This window comes from Symphalangus syndactylus, chromosome 19 (genome assembly GCF_028878055.3).
Source record: "Symphalangus syndactylus isolate Jambi chromosome 19, NHGRI_mSymSyn1-v2.1_pri, whole genome shotgun sequence".
Lineage (NCBI taxonomy): Eukaryota > Metazoa > Chordata > Mammalia > Primates > Hylobatidae > Symphalangus > Symphalangus syndactylus.
In genome coordinates, this window is record NC_072434.2 from 70,767,292 (window position 1) to 70,784,493 (window position 17,202).

Consider the following 17,202-nt stretch of genomic DNA (forward strand, 5'->3'; position numbering starts at 1 on the left):
TAATTTTCATAGATCAATTTATTTAGAATTACAAATATTAAGAATAGAAGATTTATGCATTTCTTAATTAACATAACAGTTTAGCTAAATATAAACTCTGCACTAAAGTTCTGCAGTGGCACAATACCAACAAAGAATACGGAAGCCTTTTTAAACTATACAAAAATTTCAAATGGAAAATAATCTTGTTTCAGTTTTATTATACATTAACATATAAAAAGTCTCATTTTATGAGACATCTAAAGGAATTAAAACCACCTCTACAGCTATATCTTAAACTCCAAATTTGAAAAAAATTTATATTTTGACTTTATAATATTCTATTAAAACGAAGAAAATTCCAAATACATACTTTTTACAAGATTAGCATTTTAGGCAGGGTTTTCCTAAAAAAGAAAAACAACCAAAACAAGCCTTTCTTCTGCATTTCACAGCACTGGTTATTATATTTGTTTTCCTTATAAAATCTTTTTACTTTATAAATTGTGTACTGTTGGATTTTAACCAGTAATCTGGTTTAAAAGTTGTGCAAATAAACAAAAAAATATGAAAATAGTGTGTTATCATTTTTTTTTAAATAAATCTCATAACAATGCACTTTTGACCTGAACTGATGGGAAGACATGCCAAATCCATTTTCAGAAATTTAGCATTTTGCACCTTTTTTTTCCTGTTCCTTCATTTTCTTTCAACAAACAACAAAGGTTTCTTTAATATAAGTTATGATAAATTAAAATATTTATTATTATAAAACGATCTACAGAACCATGTCACATTGCAAGTATATATAACATATACTTGTAAAGTCCACATTTCCCATTTATATTTCAGTGGTTTCCTTAAAACTAGGACTTCCCACACCTCATGATGTTATCTTTTGAAGACTGAGATGGTGATCAACTAAATCAAGTGGAGTTGTCATTTTCTGGATGGAATTTCCACACTGCCACCGACATGAATAAAAAGACCAGGTTTCTTCATACTCTCCATTGCAGCAGTTGTCTGCATGTGTTGTGGTGAATTCATGCACATTAAAAAAAATGGTCAATGTATTCTTCCACGAAATTATATTATGTTCAGATATTTCAGTTTAAAAATATTTGTGAATATAAACATATGTAACATAAGCAATGCTACTGCATCTGAATAATAAAAGAAAAATAAATATAATGCTGGTCAGCAATGCTGGTTTAAGAAGCAGTACAGTCTATTAAAATGCCTTATTTGGAGATTTAAATTTCCCTTGTTTTCCAGCAGTTAGGTTATTTGGTGTTGGAAGCCTATATAAAGGAAAAGAACTTCTCAAAAACAATGTCCCGTGCAGTTGGAATAATGAAATCTTTACTCAGTCTCTGTTGGTGTTATTTGCTGCAAAGGCATGTAAGTTTCCCATCTGGCTCAGGCCACTCTGAATATGTGCAACATGGATTTCTACATTATTCTGAAAGCAACTAAAGAAAGAAGAAACATGGTTAACTACTTTATTTCAAAAAATTAAGAAAGAATTTTTTAAAAAAGGAAGAGCTGAATTTTAATTAGGAAACAGCCATGATAAATCTTAGGGAAGGAATAAATCTCCTCTAATATATTAGCCATAATTCTACTTCAGTAGTAGTTGAACAAATATGCTCTAAAGAAGCAAAGGAGCCACGGGGGGCTGGAAGGAGAAGATGAGTCTCTCACTGACTGGGGAAGGTCTACTTCTAAGCTCAACCTCCGTGCTGACCCCAAACCTAAATATATCTCCTGATTTCTTTATATACAAAATCCATGTGAAATTTCTATTCTGTCAATAGGCTGGATATAAGTGAAAAATATATTTAATGGATAATAATATATGAGTACTTCACAAATATGCATAATTCTTAAAACTTGGACTGAAAATCACTATGAACTTCACATTAAAATGATTAGAGTGTACCTAATGAATTACCTGATATTAGAAGCATCTATTGTACTCTTGATATCATTTAATGAGTCTGTAAGTGATTTGAATTCAAAGGAATTCAGGTCTCCTCCTTCTGCTAGACACTAAAGGGAAAAAAATTTCAAAATTTAATTGCATTATAGCTCAAATATAGTCAAAAAATACCTGATATAATCAATGAATTAATTTCTTGGCAACAAATTAGCATGGGTTGTTTTGTGTCAAATTAAGAAAATATTTTCTCTAAGATTTACCTTAATTTGTAACAAAATAGCTGTAAGCCTGGAAATTAAGTCTGTCAGATTTTCATTTTCAACACAGGGCTGTCCTGTTGAGGAATTTGCATGCCGAACAATTTCCTGTGCTTCTTCCTCACACCTGCGTCTCATATCTGTTGGCTGATCTGCAGGCTGGAGCCCCTGGTCTGGAGCAAGCTGAATACAGATGATTGAAGCATGAGACGCATGTTCGAGAAGCCATGATTATTTCTGTATGTGTTTGTGCCCTCTTTTCAGATTTTAATTTTTATAAAACTAGCATTTAAAACTAAAGTAGTACTCTTACCTTAGAAGTTTTTTTCCTTTAATAGTTTCTGATTTATTTTCTATTTTTTGTAACTTTTAATTTTGATATAATTTCAAACTTCTAAAAAAAGTTAAAAGAATAAAACAAAGAACTCTTGATAACATTTACTCAGATTCACGGTTTATGTTTTACTACATTTGATCTGCCATTTGATCTCTGTGAATGTATAATTCTTCCCGTGGACTAATTTAAGAATAAGTTGCAAACACTGTGCCTCATTACCTCTAATCACTCCAGTTTGTAATTCCTCGGTATTTTTGAAGAGTATGAGCCAATTATTTTGTGTAATATCCCCCAATGTGGGTTTGTCTGTTTCCTTATGATTAGACTGAAGTTATGCATTTTTGGGCAGAAACACTACAAACGTGGTGCTGAGTTCTCTGGCATCTTTATTAGAAGGCACGTTAGATGTCGACCTGTCCCATTACTGGTGATGTTCTCTTTGATCAAGTGGTAAGTTAAGTGTCTGCCAGATTTCCCTACAGTAAAGGATTTCCTTTTTGTAAGTACTAAGTAGTTGTGAAGAGATACTTTGAGGCTATGTAAACATCCTATTTGTCATCAAACTTTTACCTACCAATTTTAGCATCTGTTGATGATTCTTGTCTTTATCAATTATTACTACGATGGTTGCAAAATGGTGTTTTTCTCACTCTTAACACTGCTTCTGTATTCGTTGGCATTTTACTACAAAGTAGTTTCCCTTAAAAATGAATTAGTATCAGTATGAACCCATACTGATATGATTTTATTCTATGGGTTATAATCTCTTACTATATTTATTTATTATGAAGCTCAAATTGTCCCAGATTTGGCCAGTGGGGACCCTGTCAAGCTGGCTCTTTTTGACACGTCTCCATAATTTGGGGGCACATTTTACTTCCTTAGCATAATAAGGTGGGCCAGGCTCATCTTCTTTCTCTGCCCCAGGTCTGGAATCAGTCTCTTTTTCAAGGAGTCCTGCTTTTTTAAATTGGAGAACAGAGTTAAGAGACCAAGATCTGGGTCTAGTGTGTTCTTTGCTATTAGGGTGTCATTGCTTTTGGCTCTCCCAGCAGACATATACACTCACTTATACCTATAGCATAAAGATAAAATAAACCATGAATTCATACTGATTTCCCCTAATGCCACAGGGTTCACTCTAGTCTTCCCCCTCTTCATAACTGCCTTCTTCAACAGTGAGAAACCTGGCTCACGTTATCCTCAAAAATTTTTTTTTTTTGAGACAGTCTCACTCTGTTGCCCAGGCTAGAGTGCAGTGGTGTGATCTCAGCTCACTGCAACCTCTGCCTCCCAGGTTCAATATACTTATTTGCTTCTTTGCTCAGTCCTAGAGTACACAGTAGGAGTTTCAGAACTGCTGCCGGACATGGTGGCTCATGCCTGTAATCCCAGTACTTTGGGAGGCCGAGGTGGGTGGGTCACCTGAGGTCAGGAGTTCAAGACCAGCCTGGCCAACATGTCTCTACTAAAAATATAAAAATTAGCTGGGCATGGTGGTACATGCCTGTAATCATAGCTACTGGGGAGGTTGAGGCAGGAGAATCACTTGAACCTGGGAGGCGGAGGTTGCAGTGAACCAAGATTGCGCCACTGTACTCCAGCCTGGTGGACAAGAGCGAAAATCCGTCTCAAAAAAAAAAAAAAAAAAAAAAGAGTTTCAGGACTGTTATGCATGCCACCAAGAGAAAAAATTCTAACTAGAGTTCAGTGTTTAAATTTTGGTTCAGACTAAAGGTATACAGCCAAAATACAAGTTGAGTATCCCTTATCCAAAATGCTTGGGACCAGAAGTGTTTTGGATTTAGGATTTTTTTAAATTTTAGAATATTTGCATTATACTTACTGGTTGAGAATCCCAAATACAAAACTCCAAAATCCGAACTGCTCCAGTGAGCATTTTCTTTGAGTTTCACTTTGGCCCTCAAAAAAATTTGGACTTTGGAGAATTTCAGACTTGGGATGCTCAACCTATGCTATGTTCAAGCTATCTGAATCAGTTTTTATCCCCTTCAGTAAGCTTATGTCACTCCTTTGAAATATAGTTAGGTTCGTTTATTTCTGTTTGCATTTACTTGTATTTGTTGGGGAAACAAACACTCAGAAAAATGTCATTCCTTCTTACTCACCAACTCCTACCCCATTCCCAAATTAGTTTCTAATGTATCCTTTCTGTTTCCTTTTGAAAAATTAAGCTGATACATATATATTGTATTTCCACTTATTTCCTACTCCAAAGGTAATATACTTTGGAATATGTATGTGTATTTTTGAATTTGCTTTTTGCATCTAATAACATACCCTGGAAATCACTCCATATCAGTAAATAGAGAGCTTCCTCTCTTACAGCAGCATAGTATTCAATTGTGTGGATGTACCATAAATAGTCAGTTCCCTATGTGTAGGCATTTGTGTTTATTTCTAATATTTTATAATTACCAATAATGCTTCAATGAATAACTGTATCCTCTAATACTTTTCTAAAATTTAAATTGAAGCATAAATACATAAAAGTACACAAATCGTGAAGTACAGGTTAATGTGTTTTCACAAATCAAACATGCCTGAGAAGTCAGCAACTAGATTAAGAACCAGAATATTACCAATGCCCCAGACCCCCTGATAATGCCTTCTTCCAGTACCACCTCCCTCAGGGTAATCACCATCCGCACTTCTAGCATCAGAGGTTAGCTTTTGAGCTTTATAAAAATGTAAACATACATTATATATTCTCGTGTCTGACTTTATTTATTTATTTATTTTTATTTTTTTTTCTTGAGATGGAGTCTCGCTCTGTTGCCCAGGCTGGAGTGCCGTGGCGCGATCTCGGCTCGCTGCAAGCTCCGCCTCCCAGGTTCACGCCATTCTCCTGCCTCAGCCTCCCGAGTAGCTGGGACTACAGGCACCCGCCACCATGCCTGGCTAATTTTTTTTGTATTTTTAGTAGAGACGGGGTTTCACTGTATTAGCCAGGATGGTCTTGATCTCCTGACCTTGTGATCCGCCCGCCTCGGCCTCCCAAAGTGCTGGGATTACAGGCGTGAGCCACCGTACCCGGCTTGTCTGACTTCATTTGTTCAACATTGTATTTGTGAGATCCATCCATGGCGCTGAGTTGTAGTTGAGTTCATTCATTCTCATTGCTGGGTAGCATTTCCATTGTGTAATTATACCATGTTTATCAGTCGATTGTAGTACTGATGGGTATTTGGGTAGTTTGTGATTTCTGGCTATAATGAACAGTGATGCTATGAACATTCTAGTATATGTATTTTGGTAAATACATGTTGATGTATCTTTTTGATATATATTGAGAAGTAGAATTGCTTAGTCATGGTGTTCTCTCTGATATGTTCTTATTTTAAAATCTATATTGTAGTTCCATAAGAGCTTTGAGAAGATTAAATCACTTTACTTCATTAGGAAAGGAGCCTATCACAAATGGCCTTGGGTACTACAAAAAGATTGATGAGCAACCCGTTTCTGCATGTACCATCAGCTTTGTTATGTGTCATCCTGGACTGCATAGTCTGCATGTCTTGTGAATAGTTGCTAGTCCAGGGGAGAAAATCTATTTACTAATACAATGCATATTATTATGTGGGTGACTGACAACTATCAGGAAAATAAGCCAACTGTTTAAAAATTTGATATTGCTGGGCGCGGTGACTCACGCCTGTAATCCCAGCACTTTGGGAGTCTCAGGCAGGCGGATCACCTGAGATCGGGAGTTTGAGACCAGCCTCACCAACACGGAGAAACCCCGTCTCTATTAAAAATACAAAATTAGCTGGGCGTGGTAATGCATGCCTGTAATCCCAGCTACTCGGGAGGCTGAGGCAGGAGAATCACTTGAACCCGGGAGGCAGACGTTGCAGTGGGCCGAGATGACACCACTGCACTCCAGCCGGGCAACAAGGGCGAAACTCCGTCTCAAAAACAAAATAAATAAAAATAAAAAAATCTGATATCACAGCCAGGCACAGTGGCTCACGTCTCTAATCCCAGCACTTTGGGAGGCCGAGGAGGGCGGATCACTTGAGGTCAGGAGTTCGAGACCAGCCTGGCCTATAGTATGGTGAAACCCCATCTCTACCAAAAATACAAAAAAATTAGCCGGGCATGGTGGATGATGGTACACAGCTGTAGTCCCAGCTACCCAGGAGGCTGAGGCAGGAGAATCGCTTGAACCTGGGAGGCAGAGGTTCCAGTGAGCCGAGATTGTGCCATTGCACTCCAGCCTGGCAACAGAGTAAGACTCCATCTCAAAAAAAAAAAAGAATCTGATATCACAAATAGAGGTGGCTTTCCTGGAAACACACAACCTCAAAGTATGCAAATGCAGGAGCATTTTAAACTCACCTGAATCATTTTAATTCTTACTCTGTAGTAGGAAACTCAAATTTTGGATGAAACTTTTGAACCACTCTCATATAATCACATGTGAATGAAAATTAAACAAATAACCCTGTTACCTATGTATTTGAAATTCAAGAATTCATAGTTCTAATGCTAATTTAAGGTTTAAAAAAGAAAGCAACAAAATTGTATAGCCAGCATGATCAGAACTGTATGAGAAAAAGCATGTATTGTTTAAAAAAAAAAAAAAAAAAAAAAAGACTAAGGAGAAATAAAGCAAAATTTGGTCTTTGGGGCTGGGCACAGTGGCTCATGCCTATATCTCAGTACTTTGGAAGGCCAAGGTAGGAGGATCGCTTGAGCCCATGAGTTTGAGACCAGCCTGAGCAACATAGCGAGACTTCATCTCTGTAAAAAATAAACTGGGCATGTTGTGCATTTGTGGTTCCAGCTGCTCGGGAGGCTGAGGTTGGGGGATAGCTTGAGCCTGGGAAGTTGAGGCTGTAGTTCGCCAAGATTGCACCACTGTACTCCAGCCTCGTCAACAGAGCTAGACCCTGTCTCAAAGGAAAAAAAAATGAAGAAAAAACAACGACAACAACAAAATTTGGTCTCTGGGGTAGTGGAATTAAGAGTAATTAGTTTTCTGGATTTTTCCATATTTTTTTGGAGGGCCTTATCATTTGTATCTTGAACCAAAAAACTCAGAATTGATAGCTTTCTGTGTATAAAGCACTCTTTAACACTGATGCTGGGAGGAGTAAGAAACTTTATATAATACAGTTCTGCAAAAGGACTTTATGAAGATATTGGCTTGGTATGGATTTTCTAAAGTGTGAAAGTAAAAGGATTAAGCTTCAAATACAAATATGGAGGGAAATCTATACATATCACTTACTTCATAGCAATACTGTTGAACTTTATGCAAAACTTTGTTTAGGTCCTTGTTCAGTTGTTCAAGCTCCAGAACAATTGTTGCATATCTCCGCTGAAATTCAATGCTGATGGGCATGGAATATGATTTCTGAGAAGAGAAAAAAATCAGATCTTGGTAAGAGTTTTTTAGCAATGCAATTTCAATGATATAAAAGGAGATTTGACTTATCTAAAAAGCAAACTAAAGGTCATTAAATTTGTCTGTTTTAATTGTTATAGTTCTTGTTAATGGACTTTGATGCCATTTCCTTCCCTCTCTTCACAGTACTTCCAATAAATTATACTCTCCATTTCATTCCTGCTAAAAATGCTGGCAATGAAACCTCTCTAGTCAAGGAAAATTTAACCACATTTCTTTTTTCAGAGGGTTTCTGAGAAAGCATGTTGTTATGTACTAAGGAAGCAAAATCGCTCCTTCTAATGAGTATAGGTAGGGAAAGAAAACTTTCCTAGACCTAGGGAGGAACTACTTATATAGGTTCCAAATCACAGAATTATAGACTGAGTTAACAGAAACCTCAGAGGTCATCTAGTTAAGCCATACCATTTTACACAGGAGAAAACTGAGGCCCAGAAAAGTTAAACGACTTAACAGCACACACTATTAATGATATGCTGATTACTTAATGATGACAACAGATGTACTAAATACAGCTGACTAATGGGCCATACACTAAGAGTGGTTTTGTTGTTGTTTTTGGGATGGCGTCTTGCTATGTTGCCCGGGCTAGACTCGAACTCCTGGCCTGAAGCAATCCTCCTGCCTCAGCCTCCCAAGTAGCTGTGACTATAGCATGTGCCACCACACCCAGCTTGTTCTAAGTTTTTTTTTTTTTTTTTGAGACAGGGTTTCACTCCTGTCACCCAGGCTGGAGTGCAACGATGTGATCTCTGCTCACTATAACCTCTGCCTCCTCAGCTTAAGCAATCCTTCTGCCTCAGCCTCTCAAGTAGGTGGGACTACAGGTGCATGCCACCACACCCGGCTAATTTTTGTATTTTTAGTGGAGACGGGGTTTCACCATGTTGGCCAGGCTGGTCTCGAACTCCTGACCTCAAGTGATCCGCCTGCCTTGGCCTCCCTAAGTGCTGGGATTACAGACGTGAGCCACCGCACCAGGCCTGTTTTGTTTTTTAGAGACAGGGTCTCACTCTGTTGCCCAGACAGGACTGCAGTGGCACGATCATAACTCAGTGCAGCCTCAAACTCCTAGACTCAAGGGATCCTCCTGTCTCAGCCTCCCAAGTAGCTTGGACTACAGGCATGTGCCACTATGCCTGGCTAACGTTCTAAGTGTTTTTAAAGGATTTCATTGAATCCTCACAATAACCCCATGAGAAAGATATTATTGCTTATTGTCTCCATTTTACATATGAGGCCCATGTACCACAGCCAGTAAGTGGTAACCTTGTGGGATCTGAAGCCAGTTTGCATCAGTTAGAATTCTTCTGCTACTATGGATCTGAAGCAGTAAAAGAGAAAGAGGGGAGGGAATGCCACAGTGGGAGTAGGGAAGGGATAATTTCCACATAGGCCTGGAATCATATCCAGGACATCCTACTTTTAGTTTACCATTGGTGCTTCCTGAATTCCTTCCTCTTCGTAAACCTCAGTTTTTGTGAAGTTAAAACCATTGGATCATCCAAAAGATTTTCAATAAGAATGCAGGGATAATGCAGGACATGCTGAATTTAATTTCATTTCCTTGTTGGGAATTGGGGGTTACTGAGGACATAGTGTAACGTAAATTATAACTAAGTATTTGATCAAGCCTCTTCTCGGGGATAAGTGTATACTTTTGCAGACTCAGAACTAGTTAATCAAAATCAAAATCATTAAAAGCTCTGTATCTCTTACAGCAAATTTGAGGGTGTCAAAAGTCTCTATCTTCATCTTTTGTGTTCAACATTTTAATGAATTAAAGATGTACAAAGGGTTTACATATACAGTATACGTCAAAATGTATGAAATTGGGAGATGGCTAATGCATTACAAAATGGGGTGATATAGGCCAGGTGCAGTGGCTCACACCTGTAATCCCAGCACTTTGGGAGGCTGAGGCGGGCAGATCACAAGATCAGGAGATCGAGACCATCCTGGCTAACATGGTGAAACCCCATCTCTACTAAAAACACAAAAAATTAGCCAGGTGTGGTGGCAGGTGCCTGTAGTCCCAGCTACTCGGGAGGCTGAGGCAGGAGAATGGCGTGAAACCGGGAGGCGGAGCTTGCAGTGAGCCGAGATCGCACCACTGCACTCCAGCCTGGGTGAGAGAGACAGACTCTGTCTCAAAAAAAAAAAAAGGGGGGGTGGTGATGTAACTAATGAACCATAAAAAAAAACTCCAAAACTAAACAGATATATACTTCCCATTGAAATTATCATCTGGTTATATCTCCAACTTCTAAAAATATTTTTTGAGCCCCCTTTTTTGAAGCTGTTCTCAAAGTCTTTATCTTTTTGAATATCTCCCAATGATGGAAAAAATTTCCCTTATCTTCTTAAACATCTAAATAATGAAGGGTTAATGTAGAAGCATAAATGTATAAGAATGACCAAATCAATTTTGAAAGAGAAAGACAAATGGAGGGACTTGTACTGGTAGTTATCAAACAGTATGGTACTGACATGGGAGACAAATACACCAATGGGAGAGAATGGTGGCCAGTCTTTATACTAAATTCCAACACATATGTATATGTATGCCTGGCACATATGCTTGTGTGTGTACGAATATATGTATATTAATGTTTGGAAATTTTGTATATAGTAAAGCTGGCCTTTCAAATCAGTGGGAAAGGATGAACTATTAATAAACTGGAACAAATATCTATTTGAGGAAAAAAGTTAGCTTTCTATACTCAAATCATTCACAAAATTTTAGGATGTACTGAAGGTCTAAATATTTAAAGAAACTATAAAAGTATCATGAGAAGACAGGAGAATATGTTTATGAATAAGAGGTAAAGAAGCTATTTTAAACAAGTTACAAAAACCAGAAAAAGGAACAGGCTGATATAGAGCTGACCCTCAGACAACACAGGTTTGAATGGTGCAGGTCCACTTACATTATTTACATGCAGAATTTTTAAAATTAATTTTTGTAATAGCCCACCAGATCGTATAGATGCAGACTTTTTCAAAAGTTACACCAGTGTGCCTGCTTCTCCTGCCTCTCCTTCCATCTCCTCTACCTCTTCTGCCTCTGCCACCCCTGAGACAGCAAAACCAACCCCTCCACTTCCTCCTCCTCCTCAGCCTACTCAATGTGAAGATGACAAGGATGAAAACCTTTATTATCTACTCCTGCTTAATGAATATGTTTTCTTTACCTTATGATTTTCCTAATAACATTTCCTTTTCTCTAGCTTACTTTATGTAAGGATACAGTAAATAATGCATATACATGATAAGTGTTCATCTACTATTTAGGTTATCAGTAAAGCTCCTGGTCAACAGTAGGCTATTAGTAGTCAAGTTTTAGGGGAGTCAAAAGCTGTATGCAGATTTTTGACTGCTGGCAGGGGTTGCACCCCTAACCCCCATGTTGTTTGAGGGTCAACTGTATTTGACTACATCAAAATTTAAATTTTCTGTACTATGGTAACATGAGAAACAAATAATTTGGTTACTATAAATAGCCAATTAGAATGCAAAAAGATGCTTAATTCCACTAGTAGCCTTAGAAATACAAAATAAAACAATGAGATTTATATTTCACCTATCAGATTGCTAACAATTTAAAGATCTTCTAACACTAGGATTGAAGAGAGTGATCTATATTTACTGATACTATACAGTGAAAAGCAGAATGTTACATAGTATAAAATTTATTTAAAAATGTCTGCCCTTGGCCGGGCATGGTGGCTCAGGCCTGTAATCCCTGCACTTTGGGAGGCCAAGGTGGGCAGATCATTTGAGGTCAGGAGTTCGAGACCAGCCTGGCCAACATGGTGAAACCCCGTCTCTACTAAAAATACACAAAATTAGCTGGGCGTGGTGGTGCGTGTCTGTAATCCCAGCTACTTGGGAGGCTGAGGCAGGAGAATTGCTTGAACCCAGGAGGTGGAGGTTGCAGTAAGCCAAGATTATACCACTGCACTCCAGCCTGGGCAACAGAGCAAGACTCCGTCTCAAAAAAAAAAAAAATTCCCTCTTCAAAAAAACCCAATAGTATATATTCTATAGGTATTTATACATTAAAAAACAAATACAAAGAAAGAAAAACACACATCAAACTCAATAAGAATGGTAATTTTTTAAAGAAAAGTACATTCGTTTTACACATACACACATACAATTAAAAATTATTATTATTTTTTGAGATGGAGTCTTGCTCTGTCGCCCAGGCTGGAGTGCAGTGGCACAATCTCGGCTTACTGCAACCTCTACCTCCAAGGTTCAAGTGATTCTCCTGCCTCAGCCTCCCGAATAGCTGGGATTACAGGTGTGGGCTACTGTGCCGGGCTAATTTTTGTATTTTTACTAGAGGTAGGGTTTCACCATGTTGGCCAGGCCGATCTCAAACTCCTGGCCTCAAGTGATCCACCCGCCTCAGCCTCCCAAAGTTCTGGGATTACAGGCATGAGCCACCGTGCCTGGCCTAAAAATTACTTTTGGAGGTCAAGGAGGGTAGATCACTTGAGGCCAGGAGTTAAAGACTAGCCTGGTCAACACGGTGAAACCCCATCTCTACCAAAAATATAAAAAATTAGCCGGGCATGGTGGCGCATGCCTGTAATCCCAACTACTCGGGAGGCTGAGGCAGGAGAATCGCTTGAACCTGGGAGGCAGAGGTTGCAGTGAGCCGAGATCGTGCCTCTCCACCCAGCTTGGGTGACAAAGCGAGACTCCATCTCACAAAAATTAAATAAATAAAATAAAAACAAGTCAAAAATATGACATTCAATTAGGCCTGTATGAATAAGGTGAGGCATTTGAGCCATTAGAAATAACTAATACATTCTGATAAAAAACCAGGTATGATCACAAATTAATGATTTTCTTGTGTGGCTTACAGGTTCATGTTGAAGGCAAACAGTCTGTAAAAATATGAGCTTATAAGGGACAAGATGGAAAATACCAGATTTAGCAGTTCATGATCAAGGGTATGGATTTATTTGACTAGTCCTCTACAGATATTCATTTAACCATTTATAATCTCTTGCTATTACAACAATGCTGTGATGAACATCCTTGTATGCGCATCTTCGGAATGATACTCTAGAAGTAAAATTTCTGGCCCATCAGTATGGCCAAGCTGCCTTCCAAAAAGACTTCAATTAACTTATATTCCCACCTAGAGTGTATAAACATGCTCACTTCTTCACCCGTTCACTAACGCTTTATTTGAAACATTTACAAATCTGATGGGAAGACTAGTAATATTTAGTCTGAATAAGAATAGAAGATGGTAGAAATGTAGGTTGTCTTCAAATAATTTACTTTTTTCTTTTGTTTTACATGCACAGATTGTGTAATGATCAAGTCAGAATATTTGGGTATTACCTTGAGAAACAAGGGACCTTGCAATGTACCTTAATACTATTAACAATAAAGTTGGAGATATAACCAGATGATAATTTTGAAGGGGAGTATATATTGTATATCCATTTTGTTTTAGAGTTTTTTCATGGTCCATTAGTCACATCACTCTATTTTGTAACATGTTAGCTATCTCTCAACTCTGTACTTTTTTTTTTTTTTTGAGATGGAATCTCACTCTGTCACCCAGGCTGGAGTGCAGTGGCATGATCTCAGCTCACTGCAACCTCCGCCTCCTGGGTTCCAGTGATTCTTCTGCTTCAGCCTCCCAAGTAGCTACGATTACAGGCATGTGCCACCACGCCTTGCTAATTTTTGTATTTTTAGTAGAGACGGGGTTTCCCCATGTTGGCCAGGCTGGTCTCGAACTCCTAACCTCAAGTGATCTGCTCACCTCAGCCTCCCAAAGTGCTGGGATTACAGGCATGAGCCACCATGCCCAGCTATTTCGTACATTTTTATGTATACTGTATATGAAAACCCTTTGTACATTTTTAAGCGATTCATTAAAATACTGAACACGAAAGATGGAGAGACTCTTAACACCTTCGAAAAAAATTCTCTGTAGGAGATACTGAGTATTTAATAATTTTGATTTTAACTAGTTCTGAGTCTGCAAAAGTATACATGTATCCCTAGGAAGAGGCTTGATCAAATGCTTAGTTATAATTTATGTTACCCTATGTCTTCGGTAACCCCCAATTCCCATTTGAAAAGATAATCCCAATCTGAAAGGCAAATACCTCATATTCTTACTCATGTGGGAGCTAAAAAAAACCTGAATTCATGGAGATGGAGAGTAGAATGATAGATAACAGAGGCTGGGAGGGGTAGTATTACCCAAAATACTCTGACTTGATCATTACACAATCTATGTATGTAAATACTTAAGGTAATACCATTATTATCTCTATATGACTAAAATATTTAAAAGCCTCTCTATTTTGAAATATATATTTTTGCTAACTATAGTCACTCTGGTCTGCTATCAAACATTAGAACTTATTTATTCTGTTTGAACCCATTCAACAACCTCTCTTCATTTCCTCCTCACACCCTCTGGTTTCTATCACTCTACTCTCCATCCCCATGAGTTCAGGTTTTTTTTTTTTTTTAGCTCCCACATGAGTAAGAATATGAGGTATTTGTCTTTCTTTACCTGGGTTATCGCACTTAAAATAATGACCTCCAGTTTCATCCAGGTTGCTGCAAATGACAGGATTTCATTATTTCTTATGGTGGAATAGTATTCTATTTCTTTATCCATTGATGGACACTTAGGCTGATTGCCTATCTTTGCTATTGTAAATAGTGCTATTATAAACATGTGAACACAGGCATCCCTTTGATATACCGATTTTGTTTTCCTTTGGATCGACACCCAGTAGTGGGACTGCTGGATCATATGGTGGTTCTGTTTTTAGTTGTTTGAGAAATCTCAATATGTTGTACATAGTGGATGTACTAATTTGCATTCCCACCAACAGTGTATAAGAGGTCCCTTTCCTCCACATCCTTGCCAGCATCTGTTATTTTTTGCCTTTTTAATAACAGCCATCCTAACTGGGGTAGGATGATATCTCATGGTGGCTTTGATTTGCATTTTCCTGATGATGAGTGATGTTGAGCATTTTTTCATATACTTGTTGGCCATCTGTATGTCTTCTTTTGAGAACTGTCTATTCATGTCCTTTGCTCACTTTTTAATGGAATTACTATTACTTTTATTGTTGAGTTATTTTACTTGTATATTCTGGATATCAGTCCCTTGTTGCATGAATAGTTTATAAATACTTTCAGGCCGGGCGTGGTGGTTCACGCCTGTAATCCCAGCACTTTGAGAGGCCAAGGCGGGCGGATCAGGAGGTCAGGAGATCAAGACCATCCTGGCTAACACAGTGAAACCCCGTCTCTACTAAAAATACAAAAAATTAGCCGGGTGCGGTGGCGGGTGCCTGTAGTCCCAGCTACTCGGGAGGCTGAGGCAGGAGAATGGCGTGAACCCGGTAGGCGGAGCTTGCAGTGAGCCGAGATAGCGCCACTGCACTCCAGCTTGGGCGCAAGCGCGAGACTCCACCTCAAAAAAAAGAAATACTTTATCCCATTCAACTGGCTGTCTCTTCACTCTGTTTTCTTTAATGTGCAGATTTTTTAGTTTGAAATAGGACCATTTGTCTATTTTTATTTTAGTTGACAGTGCTTTTGAGGTCTTAGTCCTAAAATCTTTGCCTGAACCGATGTCCTGAAGGGTTTTCCTTGTGTTCTCTTCTATTATGTTTATAGCTTCAGATCTTTTGTTTAAGCCTTTAATCCATCTTGAGTTTTGCATATGATGAGATAGGGATCCAGTTTCATTCTTCTTCATATGGATTTTTTTTTTTTTTGAGACAGAGTCTTGCTCTGTCACCCAGGCTGGAGCGCAGTGGCGCAATCTCGGTTCACTGCAAGCTCCGCCTCCCGGGTTCACGCTATTCTCCTGCCTCAGCCTCTCCGAGTAGCTGGGACTACAGGCACCCACCACCATGCCCAGCTAATTTTCTGTATTTTTTAGTAGAGATGGGGTTTCACTGTGGTCTCGATCTCCTGACCTTGTGATCCGCCCGCCACGGCCTCCCAAAGTGCTGGGATTACAAGCGTGAGCCACCGTGCCCGGCCCTTCATATGGATTTCTAATTTTCCCAGCGCCATTTATTGAAGAGGGTGTCTTTTTCTCAGCATATGTATGTTCTTGGCACCTCTGTCAAAAATCAGTTGGCTAAACATAAGTAGATTTCTGTGTTCTCTACTCTCTTCCGTTGGCCTATGTGTCTATTTTCATACCAATATCATGCTGTTTTGGTTACTATAACCTTGTAATATAATTTGAAGTCAGACAGTGTGATGTTTCTGGATTTGTTCTTTTTGCTCAGAATTGATTTGGCTAATCTGGCTCTTGTTTCAATATGAATTTTAGGATTGTTTTTTCTATTTCTGTAAAAATAACATTGGTATTTTGATAGGGATTTCATGGAATCTGTATATTGCTTTGGGCACTATGGTCATTTTAATGATAGTCTTCCAATCCGTGAGCATGAGAAGTCTTTCCATTTATTTGTGTTATGGTCATTTTAATGATATTAATTCTTCCAATCTGTGACCTTGAGATGTCTTTCCATTTGTTTGTGTCCTCTTCAATTTATTTCATCAGTGCATTTCCTTGTAGAGATCTTTCACCTCCTTGGTTAAACAGATTCCTAAGTATTTAATTTTCTGGCCGGGGGCGGTGGCTCACGCCTGTAATCCCAGCACTTTGGGAGCCTGAGGTGGGCGGATCACCTGAGGTCAAGAGTTTGAGACTTGCCTGACCAACATGGAGAAACCCCGTTTCTAGTAAAAATACAAAAATTAGCCAGGCATGGTGGCGCATACCTGTAATCATAGCTACTCGGGAGGCTGAGGCAGGAGAATCGCTTAAACCCAGGAGGCAGAGGTTGCAGTGAGCGGAGATCACGCCATTGCACTCCAGCAGCCTGGGCAACAAAAACGAAACTCTGTCTCAAAAAAAAAAAAAAATTTCTTTGTAGCTACTGTAAATGAGATTACCTTCTTGATTTTTTGGCTACTTCGTTATTGGTGTGTAGAAAATGCTACTGATTTTTGTATGTTGATTTTTGTATCCAGAAACTTTACTGAATTTGCTTATCAGCTCTAAGACTTTTTTGGTGCAGTCTTATGGTTTTACAAAATATAAGATCATGTCATCTGCAAAGAGGGACAATTTGACTTCCTCTTTTCCAATTTCAATGGCTTTTCTTTCTTTCCTTTGCCTGATTGCTCTGGCTATGACTTCCATTAGTTTGTTGAATAA

General features: G+C 38.5%; 1 protein-coding gene across 9 annotated transcripts in view; it reads right to left on the reverse strand.

Annotated features, from left to right (window-relative positions):
• Positions 1-17,202, reverse strand: part of LIN9 (lin-9 DREAM MuvB core complex component) — a 91,113-nt gene continuing 73,911 nt past the window's right edge. For all 9 annotated transcript variants that reach the window (XM_055234096.1, XM_055234093.2, XM_055234095.2 and 6 more), the window contains 4 exons: positions 7,773-7,898; positions 2,182-2,361; positions 1,934-2,031; positions 1-1,451 (listed from right to left, as the gene is read on the reverse strand). In XM_055234096.1, coding sequence (XP_055090071.1) covers positions 1,346-1,451; positions 1,934-2,031; positions 2,182-2,361; positions 7,773-7,898 — 510 coding nt within the window. In that variant the 3' untranslated portion in view covers positions 1-1,345. The remainder of the gene's footprint in view (positions 1,452-1,933; positions 2,032-2,181; positions 2,362-7,772; positions 7,899-17,202) is intronic.